This window comes from Denticeps clupeoides, chromosome 5, assembly GCF_900700375.1.
Source record: "Denticeps clupeoides chromosome 5, fDenClu1.1, whole genome shotgun sequence".
NCBI lineage: Eukaryota > Metazoa > Chordata > Actinopteri > Clupeiformes > Denticipitidae > Denticeps > Denticeps clupeoides.
The window spans coordinates 27,234,481-27,259,241 of record NC_041711.1 but is presented as its reverse complement, the minus strand read 5'-3'; the positions used below and the strand labels follow the sequence as shown (position 1 = coordinate 27,259,241).

General features: G+C 41.0%; 3 protein-coding genes across 5 annotated transcripts; 1 reads left to right on the top strand and 2 right to left on the bottom strand.

The window, feature by feature from the left end:
• The first annotated feature begins 321 nt into the window (after positions 1 to 321).
• Positions 322 to 3,123, top strand: hapln2 (hyaluronan and proteoglycan link protein 2). 3 transcript variants are annotated; one of them, XM_028981060.1, is made up of 6 exons: positions 322 to 474; positions 1,026 to 1,114; positions 1,219 to 1,575; positions 1,771 to 1,887; positions 2,042 to 2,224; positions 2,846 to 3,123. In XM_028981060.1, exons 1-6 carry the CDS (start codon positions 443 to 445, stop codon positions 3,121 to 3,123), a joined length of 1,056 nt encoding a protein of 351 aa, XP_028836893.1. In that variant the 5' UTR covers positions 322 to 442. The 3 variants fall into 3 exon arrangements, with proteins under 3 accessions (XP_028836893.1, XP_028836894.1, XP_028836895.1); XM_028981061.1 differs by having other exon boundaries at positions 337 to 474; positions 986 to 1,114; XM_028981062.1 differs by having other exon boundaries at positions 351 to 474; positions 989 to 1,114.
• Positions 3,124 to 3,608: 485 nt separating this feature from the next.
• bcan (brevican) lies at positions 3,609 to 16,363 on the bottom strand. The gene is made up of 14 exons (XM_028981857.1): positions 16,187 to 16,363; positions 12,617 to 12,699; positions 11,626 to 12,012; positions 11,233 to 11,407; positions 10,947 to 11,074; positions 10,555 to 10,848; positions 9,285 to 10,460; positions 8,266 to 9,198; positions 6,752 to 6,859; positions 6,409 to 6,567; positions 6,087 to 6,169; positions 5,865 to 6,009; positions 5,163 to 5,345; positions 3,609 to 4,897 (listed from the first exon to the last, which is right to left on the bottom strand). Exons 2-14 carry the CDS (start codon positions 12,690 to 12,692, stop codon positions 4,779 to 4,781), a joined length of 3,966 nt encoding a protein of 1,321 aa, XP_028837690.1. The 5' UTR covers positions 12,693 to 12,699; positions 16,187 to 16,363; the 3' UTR covers positions 3,609 to 4,778.
• A 4,748-nt stretch (positions 16,364 to 21,111) lies between these two features.
• isg20l2 (interferon stimulated exonuclease gene 20-like 2) lies at positions 21,112 to 24,717 on the bottom strand. Its single transcript, XM_028980018.1, has 4 exons — positions 24,421 to 24,717; positions 23,338 to 24,091; positions 22,227 to 22,427; positions 21,112 to 22,123 (listed from the first exon to the last, which is right to left on the bottom strand). Exons 2-4 carry the CDS (start codon positions 23,920 to 23,922, stop codon positions 22,010 to 22,012), a joined length of 900 nt encoding a protein of 299 aa, XP_028835851.1. The 5' UTR covers positions 23,923 to 24,091; positions 24,421 to 24,717; the 3' UTR covers positions 21,112 to 22,009.
• Between the last annotated feature and the right edge of the window lie 44 nt (positions 24,718 to 24,761).

Sequence of the window (24,761 nt, the reverse complement as noted above, 5' to 3'; positions counted from 1 at the left end):
ACCTTCACTATTTTCTTTCTGGATGAGATGTTTTTCTTATTGTTGAAGCACCAGAAATGCACTTTACTGATCTTTACTGAACTTCCTTCATAAGAACTGACGGCAGGACCGGCTCTGGCATGAACTCCGGATAAATGTGTTGAATTATTTCCCTTCTTTTGAAAATGTAAAAAATTTTTTTACTCCCCTGATCGTCTGTATCCATGTTGTGCTGTAACAGATACGCACTGTGGAACACAATGGGAAATTGTACTGTCCTAATTAACATCTGGCAGAAGGGGCAGGAAAAGGCTGTTTACACTGTCCACTGACGGGGACGTATGACAGCTGACCAGAGCCGGAGGAAGAGACAGAGAGGCAAAGAATAAGGATATCACACTTTGGGCAAAAACCCGATGCACGAAATGATCTGGACTCATATCAATGTTTGGATGAACTTCTGATGACGGTCTGTAAAACGACAACTTTTATCAGGTTAGATTGTTTTTCTTATTTGTCTACTACACAGTTGAAACACTGTTTCTACTGTTTAGTACCAGGGTAATTTATCAGGATATTGCAGATCAACGTACACTTTGGGTTTTGGATTTGGAGGGGAGTGTGAAGTGTTTCATAATAAGCTTTTAACATAATAAGTTCTGGTGTGAAAAGGATCTTCTTTTTGCTGCAAGTGTGAAGGAATGAGTAGACATACAAACAATAAAAAGTATGATACTGGTTTGTTTCAGTTTTACAACTTACAAGGTTTTTCGTCTGCTTTAATACAATGTCTGATCACGATAGAGATACAATCTACAGTGACACAAATCTACAGTACTTTTACACCAACAATTAAATTCTAATTGTTTTAAATAGTGGTCACTAGCTTTGAAGCTGCTTCAATTTGATAAAATGCTTACACAGAAAAAGCTAAAAGTTTTTTATGCATGTTTTGTGATTAAGTCCCGATGAACTAACATAGTTTAAAACTGGTTGTACTATAAAGCAGGTGGACTGCTTAGCAGCTGTGCTGTGTTACACGACAGGCTGGGTTTCATGATGATTTGGACAACTGTCTTGGGTCTGGCTGCGAGCTGCTTCACATGGACAACTGCTATGTATCATGATAAAAAAGGTAGTGAAAATGTGTTTCAACTTAAATTTAGGAGACATTGTTTAAATACATTCTAAACTGCAATGGAATTAACTGTGACAGTTCTGTGATACTGACTTTCTTAGGGCACAGAAATCTACAGTACCTTATAGAGCCACCGGTCTATGCAGAGGTATTGGGCCGCCGTGAAGGCAATGCCACACTGCCATGTGTGATGCAGTCTAAACCCCCACATTATAAAGTCAAATGGACAAAAGTTCAGCCTAATCAGCAAGGGGTGGAAAACATTGTGCTCATCACAAATGGTCGAGATCAGAAACACTATGGAGCTGTAGGTCCCAGAGCCTCCTTACGTAAGGCCCACAGTCTGGATGCATCACTTCAGCTCACCGGTTTAGGCCTTGAGGATGATGGCACTTACCGCTGTGAGCTGATCAATGGACTTGACGATGAGAGCGTCACCATTACTTTGAGAATTGAAGGTATTCTTTTCATGGCGATTTTTTTTTTCTTGTTCTACTAGACAGTTCTACTGATTAACTTCATAATTCATTAACTGCTAGTAAGTGGAATCAGATTTTCTTATTGTCAAGATATCTGGAGACTGTGATTATTCATTTTCATTTGTTTGGCATTTTGATGCATAAAGGTGACAGGTCTTGTGCCTTGTATTTTAGGGGTTGTATTTCCTTATCAGAGCAGACACGGTCGATACAAGTTAACCTTTACGCAGGCTAAGGATGCATGTGCTGAACAAGATGCCACACTGGCAACATTCAAGCAGCTTTACCAAGGTGATTTTCATTTTTTCTGTACACACTCCTGGCGGTGGAGTGCAGTGGTGGAAACTGAGGAAACTAGCTCATTAAGAGTCATTTAGAGCGGACAGGATTCACCTCAGAACGTTTTGTGTAAAATAATCTATTTTTACATTTTTCCTTGTCGCAGCTTGGACTGAAGGGCTGGACTGGTGCAATGCTGGATGGCTCAGTGATGGGACAGTCCATTACCCAATCCTGCATCCACGCCCTGCCTGTGGGCAGGACCTTTTGCCTGGCATTCGCAGCTACGGACCCAAACACAAGAGCAAAGATCACTTTGATGCCTTCTGCTTTACGTCTACCAGCTCAGGTCAGTAAACCATGTGAAATGCAATGGTTTGTGAATGGTACATCATATCAATACAAATCTAACATTCTGATGGTCATTTTAGCTAAGGTGTTATTTAGCTACGCAGGTATGCTTCCTGCACCAACTGAACAATAACTGGTTTATGTTTTTGAGCGAGACAAGAGTAAAAACATCCAGCTTCTGGTAAACTGGAGGGTAAGACAGACAATGACATCTGTGGGAAAGGAGGACCCTGGCATGACATTCAAACACCCACCGTGTACACGCAAATGGAAATGTCAGTGTAAAAAATTCCCTACCAGTCAGAGAGTGACCAATATTAATTTGTGGTTATTTAAAGCTCCACCACCCACAGCACTGATTTAATAATAATAATAATAATATAAAACAATCATAAAATGTAACAACACTTGGATAAGCATGTATCTAAGGTTAGGTATTGCAACATGGTTGGTAATACAGAAGCTAAGCTGTCACTGACAGCAGACAATATCCTGTACTGGATATTCAATAATAATTGTTCTGGATTTGCTAGCTATTAAACACATTTTACACATACATGTGATGACCAAAACTGAACTTATATCACTGATATCCATGTGTATATCCCGACTGCCCCAGGGTCTGTATTCTTCCTAGCGGGACCTTTCACCTTTGCTGAAGCTGAGCAGGGTTGCAGGCAGGAAGGAGCAGAGCTGGCACAGGTTGGACAGCTCTACTCAGCCTGGCGCTTTGCGGGTCTGGACCGCTGTGATGGAGGCTGGTTGAAGGATGGCAGCGTGCGCTTCCCCATCACCATCCCTAGGGAAGGCTGTGGAGGTCTGCCTGAGCCAGGTGTGCGTAGCTTTGGCTTCACCAACAAATCCAAGCGTCTGTATGGTGCCTACTGTTTCAGATAACTGCACTTTCAGAAGGCAAAGAATCCCTGATCAGTTTATATAAGCTTCTGGTCCATGATATGCACTAATACATGCATGCTGTTCCTTGTCTGCAAATGTTTAAGTTGATCACCAGTACTGCAGCAGTACCTTTATCTTTTCTTATTGTACAGCAGTTAGCAAGCATTGTACAGAATTTTCAAAATGTGTGTTTTGGTGGTATATAACACACTATCCCTGATAAATAAAACCAAAGAATGGTGACAGCAAGAGTATGAAGTCATTACTATTTTAAAGAAATATTTTATGAATATAGCACGTGACACTGACTTCTATTGTTTGTGAATTTTAATAGAGACTGTTGTGTTAAGCCATTGAGTCTTTTATATGATACTGTTAACAAGCATAAGAAACCGGAATGCTGGTGGAACATTCAGAACATTCCATCGCTGTATATTCATATTCTAATTGTCCAGCTCAGGTTCAATATATATAAAAAACAAGAATTTAATGCTGTGAGTACAGATGTTTATTGTGTTTATATTCTTGAACAAACCTGCGTGGTGAAAATAGTGGGCACCATATACCAGAGGGCACCTTATGGCTTTATCTTAATTCATCTGAAGCATTTTATAAAGTATTCAGATGGAACAGGAGCACTGCTCCATATTACCATTTTTTTTTTTTTTTTTTACAGATTATTACTGGCATTGCAGTATTAAACAATTTGTGTAGTATTCCTGAATCACAGTTTCCTGTAGACCAAGCCATAAAGATACATAATCAGTACACATTTTATTGAAATGAATTAAATTGGTGAAGTTGGTTAGTGTTTTAGACACATTTGGATCCAAATAAAATGATATTAAAAATTATTTCAGCAAAAAATCATTAGGCATACATTTCTTTACATTTTCTGTTGCTTTGTGCTTAGATGCAGTTCATGTAAGCCAAATGGGTTACAAACATTATTACCCACGTAAAGTGTAATTTTGAATCCACCCAGTGAATCAATCTAAACCTCTGCTTAGGAAAAATATTTCAGATATTTTTAAAAATATTTTAGGGCATGTTTTTTTAATCATGTGGATTTAGAAAATAAACACATAGTCCCACTGTAATGCAAATTTTGATGCCCTGAAAAGTTTGTTAATGACATTACTTAACACCAGAATCTTTCAGAAACTTTCAGATTTGTTAACTCACTGAAGTACAGTATTTTACAGATCTGAAATACAGCACCAGATAGAAAGAGGTTGGTGATTGTACGGGTACAAGAGCTTTTATGTGGACTTAACGCGAAACCCTGAAAACCGGGTTGTTGAACGATGACTGGTGGTATAAGTGGCTTTAGCTCCTGTCAGACCAGCTGATATTCAAGCTTTTCCTGATGCTCTACTCTGGCAAATCCTCTGAAAGGAGAGCATTGTGCTCTGTTATTGTGAACCCCATTCTGAAAAGGGAATTTTTTTTTACACTATCAGCAGCTACAGAGTCCGTAGAATTACTAAATCTGTAATTCTGTGTCGGTGCAACGTAGACACATTCTATATACAAATGAAGTCTGAATGTTGCTGGTGATGGAAAAGGAATGAACGTTTCTTTGTAAAACAAGTGGTCCATGGTTGCTGAGAAGAAAGGTAAGCAATGATGGAGTGATGGAGATACTGGTGTGTTTAGTTGTTCCATTTTATATCCCAGAACTCTGGAGTTTTTTCTGTGGTTGTGTCATCAATGATCTGGTCGTCACTGAAAGCTGGGACCAATCCCACTGGCTCACCCTCTGCAGGATTCACTAATGGAGAACAGCATGGACAGACATTTGCAAATCAGCTCACTCCATCAACATCTTCAAAAGGTACAGCAATTGTTCACTCAATTAATTATCTTTGAAACATGTGCATTGCTGTCCAATTAAACAACTATTTTACTATTCTAAATTAGCCAGATAAATGATACCATGGAAAAGCCCTGAGACTTTTTCCTAAAGTCCTGTGAATTGCACAAAAAATTGACATTAAGACTAAAACATTATTAATCATTATTTTATATTGCATTACCTGGTGTGCAGGTGACCAGAGGCTTTTCCCATTTGCCAGTGGGTAGGCATTTAATGACAGGATTCTGTCTTTGCACAAAGCCACCCTGACAGTAGTAACGCACTTTTGAGTTGGTCTCATAGCGAAGGCGGCGCCGACCAAATGTTTTGCCATGTAGGACAGTAGGGGGCTTCCCACAAAAGGCTGGTGGAGCACACAAGTAGTAAAGGTTATAAAAGCTGCAGATTACATTGAAAAACTTTGAAGAAGGGGTTTGAATAAAAAATTAAATATTGAACAAAAACTTGTCAATTTTAATGGACTACTTCAAAATCACATTTTATATATTAATATTTCCCATGCATTTATTTGCAAATATAGAGGGATTTCAAATAAATGTGAATACACCAATGACACTCAACTTTAAGTGAACTTAAAAAAACCTAAATGCTGGTTATGCTGCATGACAGAGAGATGTCTGAACACACAGTGCATCAACACTGCTGTGGACTGGTCATGCTGTATCCTGTGTGCCATGGGTAGGTGCATCAGAATTGATATGACTAAAAATGTAAGTTTTTTTTTTAAAGATTATAATGACTGAGGAGTAAAGAGTAATGAGCTCATGATGTTGACTTACAAATTGCAAGAGAATGAGCATCTGTAGGATTTGACATAACCAGCATCAATATTTAGCTAATTTGCTGGATCTGTTATACTTACAAATGCCCTTCTTGCAAGTATAGGATAGATGGTAGTTACAAGGCACATCACTCCAGTGACCATCATCATGCCACACCATCACTACACAGTTTTCTCCTGACAAAAAGTAGCTATCAGGTTGTCCACGGTACCAGTTCTCATACAGCTGTGAAGAAAGTTTGTTTATTAAACTTGAATTTTATAGCATTCCAATAACATGCTGTCTGATAGGTGCATTTTTACCAGTGGGTTTCCATCAGACCAGCGGAAGTCCCCCTCAATGGTTCTGTCATTGAGTCCTGTCCACTGGTACTCTCTGTACTTGTCTATAGATAGAGACTCAACATGAAACTGAGGCACTGGCACTAAAAAAAAAGTGGTTTACAGAACGCAAAAACAATAAACTTTACTCTGATTAAATTATGTCATGCCCCTCTGAACATTTTATTGAATTTTGTAAAATAACAACTGGGAGATGAAGAAGACAAAACATTTCAATGCCCTAGTAGAATCAAATGTGTGTAACTTGGTTTTAAGCACAGATAAATCAGACAAATTGCAATACCATTAATAAATTCCTGCTCCTCGGGGGTCATGAGTGACACCAGGTGTCCCCCACACATGCGACAGTGCTTCTCTGCCACCTCCCAGCTTTGCCTCTTGGTGAAGTGCCTGTAGCAAGATCCTTGGAACTTTTCCCACCCTGGCTCACAGTGCTCTAGGTCTAAATGGACCGTTACAGTAATAAAAAAAAGAACAGCACACAAAAACCCAAGATGGAGAAAAAGAGACATTAGTGCATGAATTATTTAACATGATAAATATCTGAATCTTTACCCAAATAGTAATGATAGTCACTGTCTGCTGCTCTTGGTTGCATGACATGCTGTATGTGAATGGATACTGACCTACTTGACAGAAGTCTCCTCCATATGTTGGTAGACAGAGACACCTGGGGGTGGAGCCATTCTCTACACATGTGCCCCCATTGGCACATGGGTTCTCCATGCAGGCATCTGAATCATAAACATTCTTTTGAATCTAAGTGCCTGTAACCAACTAGAAAAGTAAAACAACATTCATGGATTCCGGTCTAGAGGGAACAAGGCTGTGGCATCTGTAGCTGTAACCATCCACTAGATGGTGCACCTGCTTTCTTTAAAAAGGCCAGTAGAAAAACCAAAGGGATTACATATTTTATTCCAAATGAGTTAAAAAGTAATTCAACTCAGTCTCAAAATAATTTGATGTCTTTACTGGTAGCAAACTCAACATTGTATATGTTTCTGTAGTAAATGTTGTTTGTGTCCTACAACCAAAATTGAAAGGTGACAAAAATAAAAAACAGAAGGTTAAATTATAAAGGGCATATAAAACAAAAGTGAAGTGATAGTCATTGTGATACACTGCAGCACAGGACACGGTGCACACAACTAAATGTGTCCTCTGCTGTGTCCTTTAACCCATCACCCTTGGTGAGCAGTGGGCAGCCGTCAAAGGCACCCGGGTAGCAGTGTGTGCTCAGCGGCACCTCAGTGGCACCTTGGCGGACCGGGATTCGAACCCGCAACCTTCTGATTACGGGGCCGCTTCCTTAACCGCTATGTCATGTGGTTGTCCGTGGTTAGGAGTGATTAGGAGTAGTCATTCTCTTAAGAATCAAGGCCAGGCTTAATGATGACTTTTAGAATGGTTACATTTGTCAATGTATATTACCTGAATGGCTGGGACTTTATGAGCTCTGACCTTAACTTTTAAGTGAATGTTTGAAAATGTGATATTATTTTGACACCCTGTTAAATTCACAAATTAGTTCACAAATTAGGTCAGGACTTGAACTACATTCACAATGAGGAATTCACACGTAGTCAAGAAATAACAGTCATATACAAATAATTTCATTAAGACCACTTTACAGACCAGTGATTTCAAATTTGCAGAATAATCCCATTAAACATTACTGAGCTGCAGCCACAGTCAGTCCATCTTTACAGTGTTGTAGTTCCAGTCCATTAACCACAAGTAATGGAGTCATATAGGTTATGTTGAATTCAGAGAGGGTATATGATGCAAATTTGCCATTAGCTAATTCTCTCAAAATGGGTTACAAGCATTACCAAAAAATAAATAAAGACACCGGTAGAGGGATTTCAGGCAGGACTGTTGACTCTGCATGTAGGCCAAAGGTTACTCCTTACTTTGTTGTGTGTTAGTATAAGTTCTGGTCTACTATTTGCAGCCAGTGGAGGGAAATGGGGAATGGTCACACATAGAAGACAAGGGGTGAAAGTGCTGAGTGGTTTGTTAAGTGCAGAAAAGGAGACGAGAACAGGAAGGAGGAAGTCTTAGTGAATTTGTACATTGAGAAGAAACAAAACTGTGGACAGACAGGTCACTTTGGATGGCGTTGGTTTGATATTACCTGAAATGTTCCCCGTCCTTACAATCACTGCTCTTTGTGACGGTAGAGGTTTATATGTCACCAGGCCGGTAGGGGTGGCATCATCTTTATTGATATCCTCTAGATCTGGGGCTGCTGTTGTTGGGGACAGATTGGTGTAGATGTCTGGCTTCACTGCTGCTAATGTTGTAGATGGGCTTCGAACGTCATCCGGCTCAGGAGTAATCAAGGCAGGCGTGGCTGTCATGGTGATGATTTGTTCAGATGAAGAATCTGGATATACCTCTACAGTAACAGGGGCATCTCCACTGTACTCAAGGTCTGAACGGGACTCCTGAAGCGTGGGAGATGAGGTTGTGTCCCAGCTTGGTGTGTGAGTTGTATCAGGGACAAATGTAATGTTCAAATCAGCATAAAGTATTCCAGTGGTATTCGTAACGTTATAACTGTCAACAGCATTAACATCTAGGTCATCTGGGAGACTGAAATGAGTGGCAGCAGTTGTGTTTGAGAATTCGGTGGAGTCATGGCCAACTCCAGAAGAGTCTTCAGACTCTCCTTCATCTTGGTCATTCCCTTGAAGGTCTGTTATTGTGTCTGGGACTTGTGTGGTGGTAGTGTAAAGCATGTTAATGTTCTCACCAAGCCCTTCCTGCTCCACCCTTTCCAACCCTCCCTCAATTACTCTGAAGCCTGGGGTAGTACTTTCCAAGATGTGGATTTCCAGATCCCTAGCCAAATGTGTGGCCGTGGGTCCAGAGGAAGGTGAAGCTGGGATGTCATCATCATGAATCCCTGAACCTTCTGCAGATTCCCTCATGATTAAACTGCTCATAGAAGTGGTCGGGACAAGGCTTAATTTAGAATTAAGATCATGATCAGCGGATTCATGAGAAACCTCTAGTAATTCCAAAGATGTGCCTCCTGTCTCCAGTTCTTGGGTGGAGTCAAAACCTAACAATGAACAATTACAGTTTAGTACAAAATTACAGTTTGTGTCTTTGCTGTATTCAGTTTGTTGGTCTTGTGCAAGAGCTTACCTTGAGTTGTATGGATGTTGTCAAGTAGGGTGAAAGGGTCTGATTCCTGAGAGATTAGGGTGGCCAGTTCTTCTGACTGAATCGTTGTTGTGATACCATTGTCCTCTAAATCCACAGGGGTGGGAAGCTCAGTTTGCATCAGATCATTGCTCACTTCTCCAGATGCCTCTGTGGTAGCAGAGTTGGTACTATTTTCCCAAATATGAGAAAGGGTAGTGTAATCTGAGTGGTTAGTATTTTCATCCTCATAATGAGAAGTTGCTAAGACGAAGGTCTCCTCAGGTCCCAATGCCAGTGGCTGATCTGGTTTTAGAGATTCACTACCTGAGATATAGGAAGTATTTTGGTAATCTGACCCAGTGTCTGTAATGTTCTGTTCCACAATATTTTCTTCAGTAAAATCATCCAGAGGATTTGTGGATGCATTTAATAATAAAGTGTCATAATTCTGGCTTGGGCGAACCCCACCATTTGTTAAAGTTGTCTCCGGTGCATAGTCTGTGTCCTGATGATTTTCCTCTGAGACATTGACCTGAGATTTTGAGAGGTTATCTGATTTCAAAATGGTTTCTAGCACAGGATGAAAAGATTGGAACACCACCTCTTCTTCTACTATTGGTGGCATTGGTGTTTCCAATGTGTATGGAAGATTTGTGGTTGTCTGATTGCTGTTCTCCAAGGTGTCGGCTTCAAGATTGATTTGCATTGTTGGTAGGTATATTTTTAGGTCGCCCCCATTGTCATTGTGACCTTTTGAACCTTTGCTATCTTCTGGATGTTGGTATGTATAGTCGTCCTCAGATCGATCTGTATCTCTGGCCTTCCAATAGGTCTGAGGTACAGATTCAAGGCTTACTTGATTAGTGGACACTTGCCATGGGCCTTGTGTCGATTCTGGGATCATAGATATAAAGTCGGCAGTCTGGGAGTCTGGGAGCGTATGATCCTTAGGATAAATCTGAGTGGGTAGCTGGTCTGCTTCTGTTCCTACATCTGAGATGCTGGACAGTGGAATGAATTCAACTGCACCCAGTGCTTCATTCTCTGCTTGTTGTGTTACCTGACCAAAGCTGAATTCCTCTTGTGGGTCAGTCATCGTAACAATGTCCTCACCCAAATGATCTGGTTCTGTTGCTCGGTAATCCATTGGAATATCAGTTTGTGAGTTCTTACTAGCTGTGAAGACAGACAAACAAATTTAGAACCATTAGAAAAGTTAACATTAGAAAAATGTAACAATGCACATAATTCAAATGTGTTTTAACTTTACCCCTGAAACAATAGACATCATGATGAGTGTGAGGCTCGGGAAAGCCAGTCTGGTTGTTATAACGATAGACTGTCTTCACACCAGGTTCTGACCCACCACACCGCTCACGGGGTATAACAATGGGGTACCGCACACTGCCGTCTGCCAGCCATCCAGGGCTGCAGTGATTTAGCCCATCATTCCAGGCAGCATAAAGTTGTCCAGTTGTTGCCAACTCTGCATCTTTGGACTCACAGAAAGCCTTGGCCTCTGCCAAAGTCAGACGCTGTGGGATAGGACCATGGATAACCTCCCCTTCACAAAGGTAATAGAAATCAAAATTCAATAAAGTAGAAGGATATGTGTGTCTGTTTTTCTCATAGTTAGAGGCACCAACATTATGATCATTTTACCTTTGATATTCTCTACATAGCAGTAGACATCATAAAGCTCATATGGGTCCAGCATGCCATAATTTCTGACTCCAGGCATCCCATCCATGTCTCCAAAGCAACCTTCACGTGGCATTTGGATGGGATATCTATAATAACATTCAGATAAATATTCACAAAGTTATTATGCACGGTTAAACCCACATATAAAATGGATTCCTTTTAAAATGCCAGACAAATTGAAACTACTGAATAAAATGCGTTGTTGCAATCAAATATCTGGACATTGTAGCCTGTGTGCATTTACCTGACTGAACCATCTGCAAGCCAGCCTGCATCACATTGCTCATAACCACTGTTGTATTCAGCCAGCAGCTGCTCTGGCGTGGCTATTTGTGCTCCAATGTCTTCACAAGCATCCTGGGCCTGATCAAAGGTAAAGGCATAGCGACTGGAAGCATGGCGATAGTGAAAGACAACACCTGTAATCAAAAAGATGTCATCTGAATTTTCATGATGGTGTACTGTTCAACAATTTGTTTTGGACTGTGCTATTTTTTTGGTCTTTCTATATGCACATTATGGTACATCACTGGGGTTACTTTTCATACATTCAATGGTGTAATATAATAGCAGACCATATATTTAGCAAAATAAGGGCCCTGTTCCACAGACTCTCACACCTTCTAGTTAAGATTACCTTTAACCTTAATATGCACAAGGTCGTGGGCATCCTCCAGACCATGCTGTACCTCACAGCGATAGAAGCCAGTATCGTTGTGGTTCAGGTCATCCAGTTGTAGAGTAAGATCAGTGGGAGATGATGCATAGTTAAGAAGGCGGGCCCGATTTTTGTATGCTTCATTGACCTTCACCCGCTCACCACGAGCCACAAGGATCTCAGTCTCCCTCTTTGAGGACAAAACACTCCATTTCACTCGTGGCATGGAAAGCACAGCATGCCGGCCAAGTGTAGAGGTTGTTGGAAGTGGGTGAGAGACCAGACATGGAAGTGTAAGGGAGCCACCCAATATGGCTGATGGTGGTGGTGTTTTGTGGATGATCACTTGAAGTAGCCTTGTGTCTTCTGAGAGGAAAAAAATAAACAGTTTAATGAGCAAATTTATGAGTAACCACTTATCACCTAATTGTCTCAAAGTTCTATCATGACATGACTTTACTGCCAGCATAATATGTGATTTAGTTTCACGTTTATATACATACAGGGTCAGGCATACACATACAAGGCAGTTAACATTTGGTTGAATGTGCCTATTCAAATTGCACCTTGACAAGACACTTCTGGAATCTACCACCAATTTACATTTACAGCATTTATCAGACGCCATTATCCAGAGCTACTCACAATCAGTAGTTACAGGGACAGTCCCCCTGGAGCAACTCAGGGTTAAGTGTCCCAATGGCAGTAGTGTCACAATGTTCAGAGACACAATGGTAGTAAGTGGGGTTGGAATCTGTGACTTTGTGGTCTTCTGGTTCATAAGCAAGTGTCTTATTCACTAATCTACTGCTATAATTGACATTATGTGCATTTTTAAAGCACAAATTACAAATTCCTTGATCCTATTTTGCCACTTGTCAATGTCATTTAAATTTGTGCTTTAAAAATCACCCACACACCATAATTGCAAATTCTACTTATTTCAGTATCAGCTGGAAAAGTGACCTACCTGAGGCATGGTCAGCAGTGGCAGTGGACAGTGAAACAAGCAGACAGATGGAGCTCAGCAGTAGAGATTGAAACATTTCTAAACTGGAACAGGAAAAACTGCAAGTCACTGTCCATATAAATAATTCAAGAAGTGGACAGGCGTCACAGCCATAAATGTACAAACGCAAAGAATGCTTAAGCAGATGGACCGGCACAACAAGAAGTAAAATTAAAGAAACACAATTTATCAAACTGTGAGGCAGAGGTCAGAAGCATTAATCATCACAACTACCACAAAGAGCACTGAAAGATACATCAGTAGTCTTCGGTTACGTTAAGAAACCTTAAGAAACAACTGCGCCCCCCACAGAGCCAGCATATACTGTAAGATATTCATTTTCGGCGTTTTTCACATAAATAAGAAACACGTTGTAGCACCTTTAACTAAGCCAGATGGTGCATGTATCTGTGTTTATTGAGTGAAAATGTGTGTGTGCCTTCCATCCATGTGTGTTATCCAGCTGGCATGAGTAAGGTTTTCCAAGTTCAGCTGTGTGAGCAGAATTCTGAGAGGTTCATTAAGCTGCATTATTAACAAGCCCACTTCTCATCACCCCTACACCACCATGTTTAACCCCACCATGGCAGAACATTCCCACCGTCACCCCTTCTCCATGTAGCAAAGCCTGCTGAGAAGATTTACATTGATAGGGAAAACAAGAAGCTCTCTTGTCAGAGAAGCCTTCAGTCTCCATGGAACAAGACTGAAAAAAAAAAGCGAACACCCCCACTGGACCGTTAGAATGCCATTTGTGAGGAGAGAAAGAACTGCACAGTCATGCTATCACTAAAAGCAAGAGTTAAGTATGAATGATCACATGGACAGTTAGGTAAAAATTTGTTCTCTATGACAATTGCACGTTAAGTGTATTATTTCTGTATTTTAATAGATATTTATCATTCAGATTTTTAACCTTCTTTACGATCCAGTTAAACTGAAGATGCAGCAGGGTATGTCAGATACTTAAAGTCTGTAGAAGGAGGTACAGTACAACAAACGCTAATTACAGAACTGATATGGTTTAACATGCACAGAATAAAAAATACAGTACCATGCTAAAGAAGTAAGACGATGAAACAGAGGACATCAAACATGTGATTTCATGGATGGTATGGGTCGTACAAAGACGGGCTTAAAACCGTACTTGCATAGGCACTGTGAGGCAGAGCACGCTTGTCTGTCTACATACCGAGCCAAGCAGAAAATCACTGGGTGTGTTGTGGCCGTTCTTTGTACTGTGCCACTGAATTCAAACGGTTCTGGGCGACTTTCAAGAGGAAATTAGAGAGCCTCTTGTAATTCATGGTGGCAGTCTCCATAATGTCTCAGTGGAAAAAAAAAAACCAAAAAGTCAAAATTGAGGGAGAGCCCAGCATGGATGAAGGAAACCGGCAATCAAGCTGCCAGCTTTCCAAGTATCCAATTTTTCAATGAATTAACATCTTTTTTTTTTTTTTTGCCTTTCCCCTTCGATAATTTATGCCAAACTGCGTGAGCTAATTGTGCCTTTATCTAGACAGACAGGTTTGGTCGGCATTACCCTGAAAGACTTGTGTTCTGCAGGGCTCCACGCGTGGCCTCTGGCCATGACCAGATTTCCATAAGCCAGTGAGAAAAGCAGAGTCGGGAGGACTTTGACCAGAAACCTTAAAAACGCTTAGACCAGCACCATCACAGAGGACCGGTGTGTGGAATAACAGATGGCTTCACCTTGAGAAATCACAGAGAAGAATGTCTGTCTGCATGGATGCTAGGTAAAGGTCATTTGGGGCTGGGAGGTGGGAGGAGGAGGTATCCTTTCCTAAAGCAGTGCCACAACTCACTTCTCCTTTTCTGTGTTAATTTAAAAAAATAGAGCAGAACAAATACCCAGAGCATGACCAGGCAGACACTCTTTCCTCCAGCCGAACACCCACCTTTTTCTGTCTCCTTCCCCCCCTCTTTCTCACTTTCTCTTCTTTCCTGACTACTGTCCAGACCTCTGGATGAAGCCAGCACCATCTCACTGCTCTGCAAAGTCTGCAAGGCCCCAACCCCCCCCCCAGTCCCTCTTCTCTAACCTCGAACAACACTGTATGCCCATCTCCAAGGGTAACCAGCAGCCCTTCACAAGCACAGGCCGACCGGAAACCATTAGGAGGGGGGAGCGGGGAGTGATCACCAGGACTGAGGAAGCTGTCATGAAAGGGATTCAGCAGCTACGCCTGTAGCCCAGGGGTCATTAAAAAAGTTACTGGTGAGGCATCACTTCAGCCCATAGAGCTTCCAGCAGTGTGACCTGGGTGTTGTACCACAGGCTGATTAAGCAGAAATGCTCTTTAGAAAGTTTAAAAATGGCTGTAATTGGGAAAGTTGTGGTAAGTCTCACACCGATTCAGCTGCCCGGGGAAGACTTTGCCCATTCGGGAAGAAAACATACAATTATCACTGCACTAGATGGTTAGTGAAGAGTGCTGCACTATGTGTTTCTGAGGAGTGGTATAAAAGTAAACTTTATCCTTTGAAATGGGTTCAATGCAACTGAAGCATTCATGGGTTAATAAAATGTTATATTTGCTTCACTTGGCCAGACATGGCCTGTATTACCGACAATACATGCAGACTGCCAGACGTTTCCATTCCTCATTCATTACCCTCCAATATCCTCTTTTTCAATAAATCCTATTTTCTACTTTAGAAAGGAAGAAAAAAAACAGGTCAGTGTCATTAATTTGCCGTAACGGCAAAGCTTCTCCGTTGGATGAAAGCCAAATCTGTCCTCTTAATTTTACTCTACTTTATTTTACCCCTGCACATATGAACATGCTTAAGACACTGGTCGTGACCTCTCCTTTTTAAAACTGGGTCAGAGCGACAGTAGTAAGTCGACATCTGTCCCTTGGGTGAAATCATATGTACCCTGGACAGAATGTGAGACAGTACACTGCATCAACTATAACAAATTACTGACCGTTTCATAGAACTATCCAACACTGCCAGTGTGTGTGTGTGTGTGTGTGTATATGGCAAATACATATTATAGTCATATTATTATAACAACACCTATTTACAATTTTTATAAATAATCAAACCATGTGATGAAATGTGACCCACACAGTTACATTCATTAAGTTTGTCAAAAAAAAAGAACGGTAAGACAGTATAATGACTTATGACAGATCCACATACGTTTAGCATGTCTGATTTCGCCGATTCAGACTGGGAGAAGAAGGCCATGCTAGGAAATATATAATTAAGTAAAAATAACCGAAGCTTGTGAATCAGAGAAAAAAAAAATTGTGCTCTGTGATTCAGGGCAATCACAGCCACAATCTGGCAACCAAAATTAAAGCGAACTACACAACACTATGCGGCCCGAGATGAAGACAGACTTCTTCTCTCGAAGGAATAAACTGGATAATTCTCAAGAAAAAGAAACGATGCGAATCAATGAATTCAAGTCGTTCGAGTCTATTTTTCCTCCCCCGGCGACTTTGCTGCTACTGATTTGGATTTTGCAGCATGTCGACATGTTTGCGCCCCACTTACCGGTCTGCGGGGTTTGTTCCTCTGATCCCGGGTCTGCAGGTAGACGCTCAAAGCCAAATGATGTCACGGCGGATCTCGGGACTTGTTAGGCGGTGAACATCCCGCGGTGAAGCTCCATCCAGCAGCGAGGAACAACCCCCTTTCCTACTACGACAAAAGCACTTTCCTGCTTGCTCCTTCAAGATGTGTGTGTGTGTGTGTGTGTGTGTGTGTGTGTGTGTGTGTGTGTGTGTGTGGCCCTGGCGTGGGGGCTGGGGTGCAGACGGGGCCGAAGGCAGACTCTGAAAGACGCAGTTCCGATCCCGATGTGTTAAAAAATATATGAATAAAGGTGCTTCAGGAAAGGTGGCAGGTTCGGTGCTGGAATGATCCAATGGAGAAAGCGGAGAGATGAACGCAGCATCACCTCCCGAAGATGCTGATGCTGCCGAGGCGCCAAATCCTCCGGTCGCATGCAGGACGATTAAAAGAGAAAACCTTCATCATGAATGTAATTGGGTGATGGTAGCCTGGTGGATAAGACGCTCGCCTATAAGCCACATGGCAACAAATTAATAGGTTGAAACCCCCACTTATTGCCCTGAGCAAGACACTTAACCCTGAGTGTCTCCAGGGGGGACTTTCTCTGTAAATACTGATTGTGAGTTTCTCTGGATAAGGGCGTAAATGTAACTGAATCTCTGTAACATTTAACAAATCGATTTGTGAATAAATATTGAGTTAATCTGCAGAAATAGAGATGCTATTCCTGAAACCATAGCAACATTATAAACTCGTAAGGCACTAGTTATGTTGCTGCCAAGAGAATAATTTTTCACAATTCACATAAACCTGGTCAACCATGTTGCAGGATAATAAATTAGATGAATAAACTGCATACAGCATTGAGCAGTCAGACCAAACATTATTAAAGTGGTCAAAAAACAAAAGCACTACCCTGTATTGAAAAGGAGTGGCAAGCCTTTTCAAGTGTGCATTTCTTTGAACTCTCTGAAACCAAGATGGAGAGCACCACCTCTAGTAGTGATGCTGAGCAAATATGTGAAATATGATGAGTAACGTGCAGAGCTGAATAGGGAGAGTGAATACTCCTTTGTACACATCCGACAAACGCTGACAACCAAGACTAGGTGTCAGGCCTCAGAGGAATTTAGCATATAGGCACAGACAAGCGGGTCAACACTGCAGGCAAGACAGCTGGAGACACTAAGGGGTTTATTCCAGGGAACCACACTTGTAAAATACATTTCAATATTCCTTAAGGGAATTCCACTTAGTGAAATTTAACAGACCAAGCAACATCTGCGCTTCAGCAGGCCTTCTTAAATATCATTACCATTTACAGCATTTAGCAGACACCCTTATCTGAGTGTCTTGCTTTGGGACACAATGGTAGTAGGTGGGGTTTGAACATGTGATTTTGTGGTCTTCTGGTTCACAGGCAGCCCCTGGTTCATACCCACAACCCCACATGTCACATCACATTTATTTTGTAAACATGATAAAGTTAATGCCCACGCCTTCAACATCTTCCTCATGTCGTGGGGTTTTCTTCAGTGTGGCTAACACTATATCATAATCACTTAATGTCACTTTACTACAGCTGCAATAGTAATTTATCATGTATTCTTTATTATGGTTATTTTTGAGATTACATCGTACTATTACTGCTGTTGTGTTTTATGGTAAGCTGTAAGTGTCAAAGTAACATCAACATGAATGCAGGAAGCAAAGCTTCCCAGCAGAACTCTGTTCAGCGTATCATACCCTCTCCACCTGTCCTCTTTTGAAACTATCTGATCTTTAGGTGAAAGACACTCACCTATCAACCACACGATCTAAAAGATGATACAAAAACATTATACAAACCAGAGTCATCTTGGACTCTAAACTCACAACTCAGTATGCTGTGATATAGAGTAAGCTGTGATATTTTTGTCTACTATGTCCAGCTCCATGGCAGGGGTCACTTTACACCACATGGTCAGTTTATTTGAAGTACAATATATTACAACAATTGTTCTAAACAATGGGGCAGTGTCAGACTAGTGGCTAAGGAAGCAGACTCGTGACCAGGTTAAAATCCCAAACCACCAAGGTGCCACTGAGGTCCCCTTGAGCCAGTTACCACTGTGTGGTACTTTGCTCAGTGGCACCTTGGCAGTTTTGGATTCGAACCTGCAACTTTCAAATTCCAGGTGTGTTTCCTTTGCCACCACTGCCCCTATAACCAATCTACTGTAGATTTACTAAATAAGGTTAGTCGCTTTCTAACATCAGAATAAGTAGTTAAGTGTTCAGAGATTGGTGCTGAGCCAATAAATGGTTGGCAGAGCTAAAACAGAGAATTCAAATCAACACAAGGCCAGCTCTAAAGTGAAGTGATTGTCACATGTGATACACAGCAGCACAGCACACGGTGCACACAGTGAAATTTGTCCTCTGCATTTATCCCATCACCCTGAGTGAGCAGTGGGCAGCCATGACCGGCGCCCGGGGAGCAGTGTGTGGGGACGGTGCTTTGCTCAGTGGCACCTCAGTGGTACCTTGGCGGGTCGGGATTCGAACCGGCAACCTTCTGATTACGGGGCCGCTTCCTTAACCGCTAAGCCACCACTGCCCCGTTGTGGCTAACCATTTTGCAGTGGCAAGTGGGTGTAATGTTTTAGTATTGGGCCTCTGATACCAAATTTCAAGAATACTTGGGGAACAAGGCACTGCTGGAGGGATGCTTCTGTTACATTGCTGTTAAGAAATGTCAGGAAATGCAATGGTTTGGACTTTAGAAAGGATTATATTGGTGCTAGTCATTGTGTCATAGATACAAATCTAACAAAAGTGTTAGCTAATTGTATTTCTTAACTGTAGTTATTTTAAGTTGTTGTATACTGTGAATACAGTATAACATCTATCAATCTGCAAAAGGTGTGGAATGAATAGGGGATTTTCCACTCAATTAAGCATTCTGCCAAAAAGCAGATTTATAACAATTTATCCAAAATGTCCCTGTGGTTTGATAGAAGGTACATTTTATCTTAAACCAAGCACATCAAATTAATAACATGGAATGGACTGCCTTGAAATTCATGGCACACATGCCACGAGTCATTAAATTTAAATCTTTAAATCAGAAAAGAACTACTACTCTGTCCACTTTTTTATTCAGTTTGAACGAAGGGTAGTATAATTTCATATAATTTCTGAAATTGCTCACTCAAATGTATAATTTGTTAGTATTGTGTTCCTTTTCTTTTAAATTTAATCATGTAGGCTTAAAGAGGCTGATTGATTTCTTTCAGGAGAGTCTGGGCTGAAGGCAGTGGGTTTTTGAGAATAGTCTTTCTTTGATCGGTTGCATCGCTGCAGCTGTGGGGACGGCCAGGAGAAGGGAAGTGGAATAATTAATGTTGTGGTGCTGAATTCACAGCAGAGGAATAACGCTGACGCTAGATGTTTGTTTAAATGTCCTTGCCAAGGTTTTAAGAAGGAGAACAGTGTGATCTCTTGCCTTTCTCTCAGACAACCTGTGGATGTCCCTGACATCAGAGGAACATTTGAGTCTGCCCTGCTCTATCTAGGGGAAGGATGGTAAAACTGATTGTATTCAGTCCTCTTCTCTGGAATGTATGTATGAATCCCAAAGTCTTTGCATCCAATAAGCTAAATTTGCAAAAGTGGGAAAACATTAGTGCAATAGTACAAACTAGTGGGAAAACATTTTAGGCTGGAGGTGTTAAAGTACTAAAATTCCTGCTTTTAATCAGAACTTGAGCAATTCTACCAAAAGAATGCAAAGTAATTTTCAAGATTTCTTATATTCTTAATACACTGCTAAAGGGAACACTTAGACAACTTAATGGAGGCTTCACAGCATGGAGGCTCTACCAGGAGACAGGCCAGTACATCAGGAGACGTTGAGGAGGCCGTAGGAGGGCTACAACCCAGCAGCAGGACCACTAACTCTGCCATTGTGCAAGGAGGAGCAGGAGGAGCACAAAATGACCTCAACATGCATGTATCTGCTCAAACGGTTAGAAACAGACTCCATGCGCTCACAGCCCAATACCGTGCTGCACGTTTGCCAGAGAACACCAAGATTGGCAAATTTGCCACTGGTGCCCTGTGCTCTTCTCAGATGAAAGCAGGTTCACACTGAGCATGTGACAGAGTCTGGAGACACCATGGAGAACGTTCTGCTGCCTGCAACATCGACTTGCCAGACCGGTTTGGCAGCGGGTCAGTAAAGGTGTGGGTTTTTTGGGGGGGCCGCACAGCCCTCCATATGCTTGCCAGACTGCCATTAGGTACTGAGATGAGGTCCTCAGACCCCTTGTGAGACTATATGCTGGTGCAATTGGCCCCTTTTGTGAGCAGTATAAATTCAAATCACAAAATAAAGAATACTGGAAATAAAACACTTGTATGCAGATTGTCTTGTTTTTTTATCTCACTCTGGCAATTCTTTAGTTAAAATCCCCCTAAAGGTTGTGGAGCAACCAGGAACACTGTAAACCACATTAAATGTTACTGTGGGTTTAAATTTTTCATCTGGTCATGTCTGATTTCCATTCAAAAAGACACATCCTAAATGCATTTAGATCAGACCACACAAATGAATTAAATAAAAAGCAGCAACGATAATTTATTTTAATGCATAATTAAAAAAATAAATAATCCTAATCTTTTATTGTCACGTTTCTTAGTCTAGGGGTATAAGAAACATGACACGGGTGTGGAGACGAGGACGTCAACTGTTACACACACAAAGCATACAATTAGTGCTTTTATTTACAGTGAGCAGACTTTAAAGCAGACTTTATTTAGGTGGAGGTGACCAATAGGCAGATGGTAGGTGGAGCTGGTTGGCTTCAACTCCTCCCACAAAGTCAACCTAAAAGAGACAGGGACACAATAACACAGCCAGACACACAGAACACGTGGGAGCGTACGTCCAGGGACGTAACATTAATGATGGTTAAAAGCAGAGGACATGTTTCGTTATGCGTGCCATGTGCTGTGTTTCATAATGACAATCAATTCACTTTCAGACACGTCTCAATAGATTATGGACCAAATTGCACTTTAATCTTTATTCTCTTACTACCTCACTATTCTGCCATGTTATGGTCATCATATAATTTCATATCACTACCGCTACCATTATTGCCATAGAATATCATATACCACATACACTCATTTACATTTCTGCTACTTGTCTGCCTAGTTCGTCTCGACCTGCACTATTTTATGGGTCAGTCCCTTGTTGTGTTTTTGTGTTGTGTGTTATGCCATTGCACTATGTGAATCTCCAAAGCTTTTTGCAATCTCATCTGTCTGTGTACTTGTATATAGTGAGATGACAATAAAGGGGACTTTGAATTTAATGATTAGAACAGTTTCTATAATACAACCAAAGATTACTTTATGCAAAGAATGCATTCTCAGTGTGGTTACCACAAATACACACCATGGATTTAACATTTTTTCATTCACTATTAAGAATTTTTATTTTAAAAAAAAGCACCCTTTACACATTCAATGTAAAGTGAAGAGAATGAGAAAAGTCCTGAGTTATTCATATGTTTATATAAGAAAACTCACTTACGTTAACTTTAACTGCACATGCAGAGCACCAAGAACACATTAAAATCGTTAAAGATTGGTTCAAACTCCTCTCGCCAAACAGTATTGATAAAGTCTGACTGAACCCTAAACGGCAACAAAATATTGGCAACAAATGGTGATTCTGGAAGATCTAAAAGTGTTCATGACACACAAAAGTGCATCTCAATATGTAAAAACATCAGCATTGTTGTGTTCACTTCAGTTGGCCTGGGATTTAGATGCCAATTCCTTCTCCCATTCTACTTCAACAACTTTATATAAATCCATGCTGGCCTTGGCATCTTCCACAGAGGAGTGGCCAGCCCTGCCTGTCTGAAAACAAATGGTGAATCGTTTGAAACACTGATTGAAATTTAGATAAATATGCACAAACGCATGTTACTTAATATAATTAGTACTATAAAAATAGGCTCACTTGGATATCCTTGCCAAAAATGGCTTTTGTGAGTCTTTTAAGAGAAGCCGCCTGAGTCTCCGGAAAGCCAGCTTTCTTGTTCAGTAGTGGAATGCGTGAGGTATCACGTGTTAAACTGGCAGGATGGGTGTAACTCAGGACAGTTAAGTCATTGTGGAGGGCGTGTCCCACTAGCACCTTGCCTGATAGAATCTTGACAATCTGCAATGAAGACGTCAAATTAGAAAACATAAGCAGAGACAGCAAAATTATTTCAATTCAAATTAAATGTCAAATAGTTTTTCTCCGTGTTGTTTTTGTCTAATGCTAGGCTTGTTGAAATGATGCTTGTCAAGAATAGGAACCAAAGAATCCGAATCTCTTTCAAGTAGTCACAGCAGTTAAATACGTATTTAACAATTTCTGCATATTTAGATTGTTGTGGGAACATTATTGGCACTACTTTGCACAAGGCCCAGGATTCCAGAATTAGAAAGTAGTGTGCTTGAGAGCTGTCAACGATCGCAATGCAATCCTCCAATGTTAAACACACACTAAAGGCCATGGTATGAACGAAATAATAACTAGAAAATATGAAAGTTAATTTTTCCGTCAAGATACAGACAACTAGAAAGCCATTCTTGTTTTAATTTGTTTATTTATGTAAATCCTGAGGATGCCTATAACCTTGCACTACCGAACAAGTCCCACACAACTTAAATTATAACATTTTCAAAATATGGCTCTTAAAATTATTGGATTGATGAGGAAATTAGACCCAACGTTCTCTGTGATGCCAAAAAAAAAAAATAAAATTAAGTGCAAGAATACATATAAAACCACCTGTGTATTTTCCAATGGTCATAGAACCATATATTTTTGTCACTGCTGGTCATTACACTCCCATTGTCTGACCAAAAATAAATTACACAAAACTGTGACCGAGAAAAGTACCATGTTTTCCTATATTTTACACAGGCAGGCTGCATAGTTCCTTAATGAACAAAACAAAATCCACAATATTCAGACATAGTTCCATCCTTACCATGCACATAAATATTCATTTAGATCTAGATTCACATCTAGATCATCCAGTTACAATAGGAACATAGTTTTGATTGCATATTCTCACCTCTTTCTTAGCCTGCAAAAAAGGACTGGCGTTGTGTAGATGATGCCACCTGATTCCACTCCAGCGAGTTCTCAGATCAGTGACTGGATTGGTGGGTTTGATGTATTTATCATATATGACATCCCCATCATAGGAGACAATGCTGCAGCGGGCCAGCTCATTCTTTCTGCCCTTTGGTCCCGTGCCTACCATTTCACAGTCAATGGCCAAGTATTTTTGTGGGTTCCCAATGGGAGTAGCGCACCCAAGGTCCTTCTGACTGTGACTCGGGGCAGTAGCTGTGACACTGGCCAACTGTTTCTGAGATGACGTTGCTGTGGATGAGTGATCACCAATGTTCTTGCCATGTTTAGGGATAACCTTCTTCACGGAAGGTTTACTTTTCTCAGAAGAGACTTTGTTGTTTTGGGCTGGTTTAGGTCTGTGTTTAATCTTATTTTGCTTGTCATTTAGGAAGCCCCTTCTCTCAAGGTTTTTTCGCTTTTTTAGAAAACTCTTGTGTTTACCATTTCCGGTCAAGCCATTTCTCCGCACATCAGCTGCATCACTGCAGGTCAGGTCCAAGTTCAATTGCAGGTCTGACATCTTTTATGGTACCTCTACAATGAAGTCTACTGCTGGTATCTTTCAAAGTCCTTCCTCTGATGTTGTCGGCTCCAAACTCAAGATGCAGACTTAAATACAAAGAAACACGAGTCTTTGCATAACAGCACCACAAGGGATTATATCCTTGGCAGATGTGCTTCTGGGACAACTTAATTGAGAAGAACAAAACAGCGATCCACATTAAGTTAAACATGACTTTACACACGAACACGCACATAAAAACAAGACAGGGTATGATAACTGAAAGTCTCCTCTCCATTGACAAATTAGCATGTGAAACTACTGTGTAGAAGGTCCAGCATAGAGGATGCGTTGAACACTTGACACAGATAGGTGTGAGGTTATTCGTTCTTTTTAGGCAGGCAAGGAACGTCCCGCTCGGTATAACAGAGTTAGCTTGTAGCACAGCTAGCACGCATGCAGCTCGTTGTCATGAAACAGCACTTTAATTGTATGATGCGAGAGTAGGCTGCTTACCATACACGTATTGCTCAAGCGCGTATGTCTTTGAAGGCCAAGTAAACCGCGATCGGTGCGGCAAATTGCTGCTGACGTGAATTTCTTTTGAACCACGTTTACTTGTTTCTGTTTCGCAAAAACTCCGACAGCATGAAAAAAATAACTTCCGGGTCCTTTTACTCGATGACTAAGAGACAAAGCAGATATTTTCCCATCCAGCAAAAGATCATTTAATGGTCTGAATTAAACATCTTTAATTCAATTGATTTCGTTTAGTCTAAACGTGTCCGGCCTAATTTAACTAACGCGCGCAAATGAAAGTTAAGTGCGTCGCGTCTCGGCGCTAAATCATTGACTTT

Coding starts and splice junctions, on each gene's coding strand:
- bcan (XM_028981857.1), bottom strand. CDS start 12,692: ATGTTTCAATCTCTACTGCTGAGCTCCATCTGTCTGCTTGTTTCACTG. Junction 9,199..9,284: donor CAACATCCATACAACTCAAG/GTAAGCTCTTGC, acceptor GTTCATTGTTAG/GTTTTGACTCCACCCAAGAA. Junction 6,860..8,265: donor AAGGACGGGGAACATTTCAG/GTAATATCAAAC, acceptor TTTATGATTCAG/ATGCCTGCATGGAGAACCCA.
- hapln2 (XM_028981060.1), top strand. CDS start 443: ATGACGGTCTGTAAAACGACAACTTTTATCAG. Junction 475..1,025: donor AAAACGACAACTTTTATCAG/GTTAGATTGTTT, acceptor GTTACACGACAG/GCTGGGTTTCATGATGATTT. Junction 1,888..2,041: donor ATTCAAGCAGCTTTACCAAG/GTGATTTTCATT, acceptor TCCTTGTCGCAG/CTTGGACTGAAGGGCTGGAC.
- isg20l2 (XM_028980018.1), bottom strand. CDS start 23,922: ATGTCAGACCTGCAATTGAACTTGGACCTGACCTGCAGTGATGCAGCT. Junction 22,428..23,337: donor TTTTGCAGGCTAAGAAAGAG/GTGAGAATATGC, acceptor TCTTCATTGCAG/ATTGTCAAGATTCTATCAGG. Junction 22,124..22,226: donor TTTTTGGCAAGGATATCCAA/GTGAGCCTATTT, acceptor ATTTGTTTTCAG/ACAGGCAGGGCTGGCCACTC.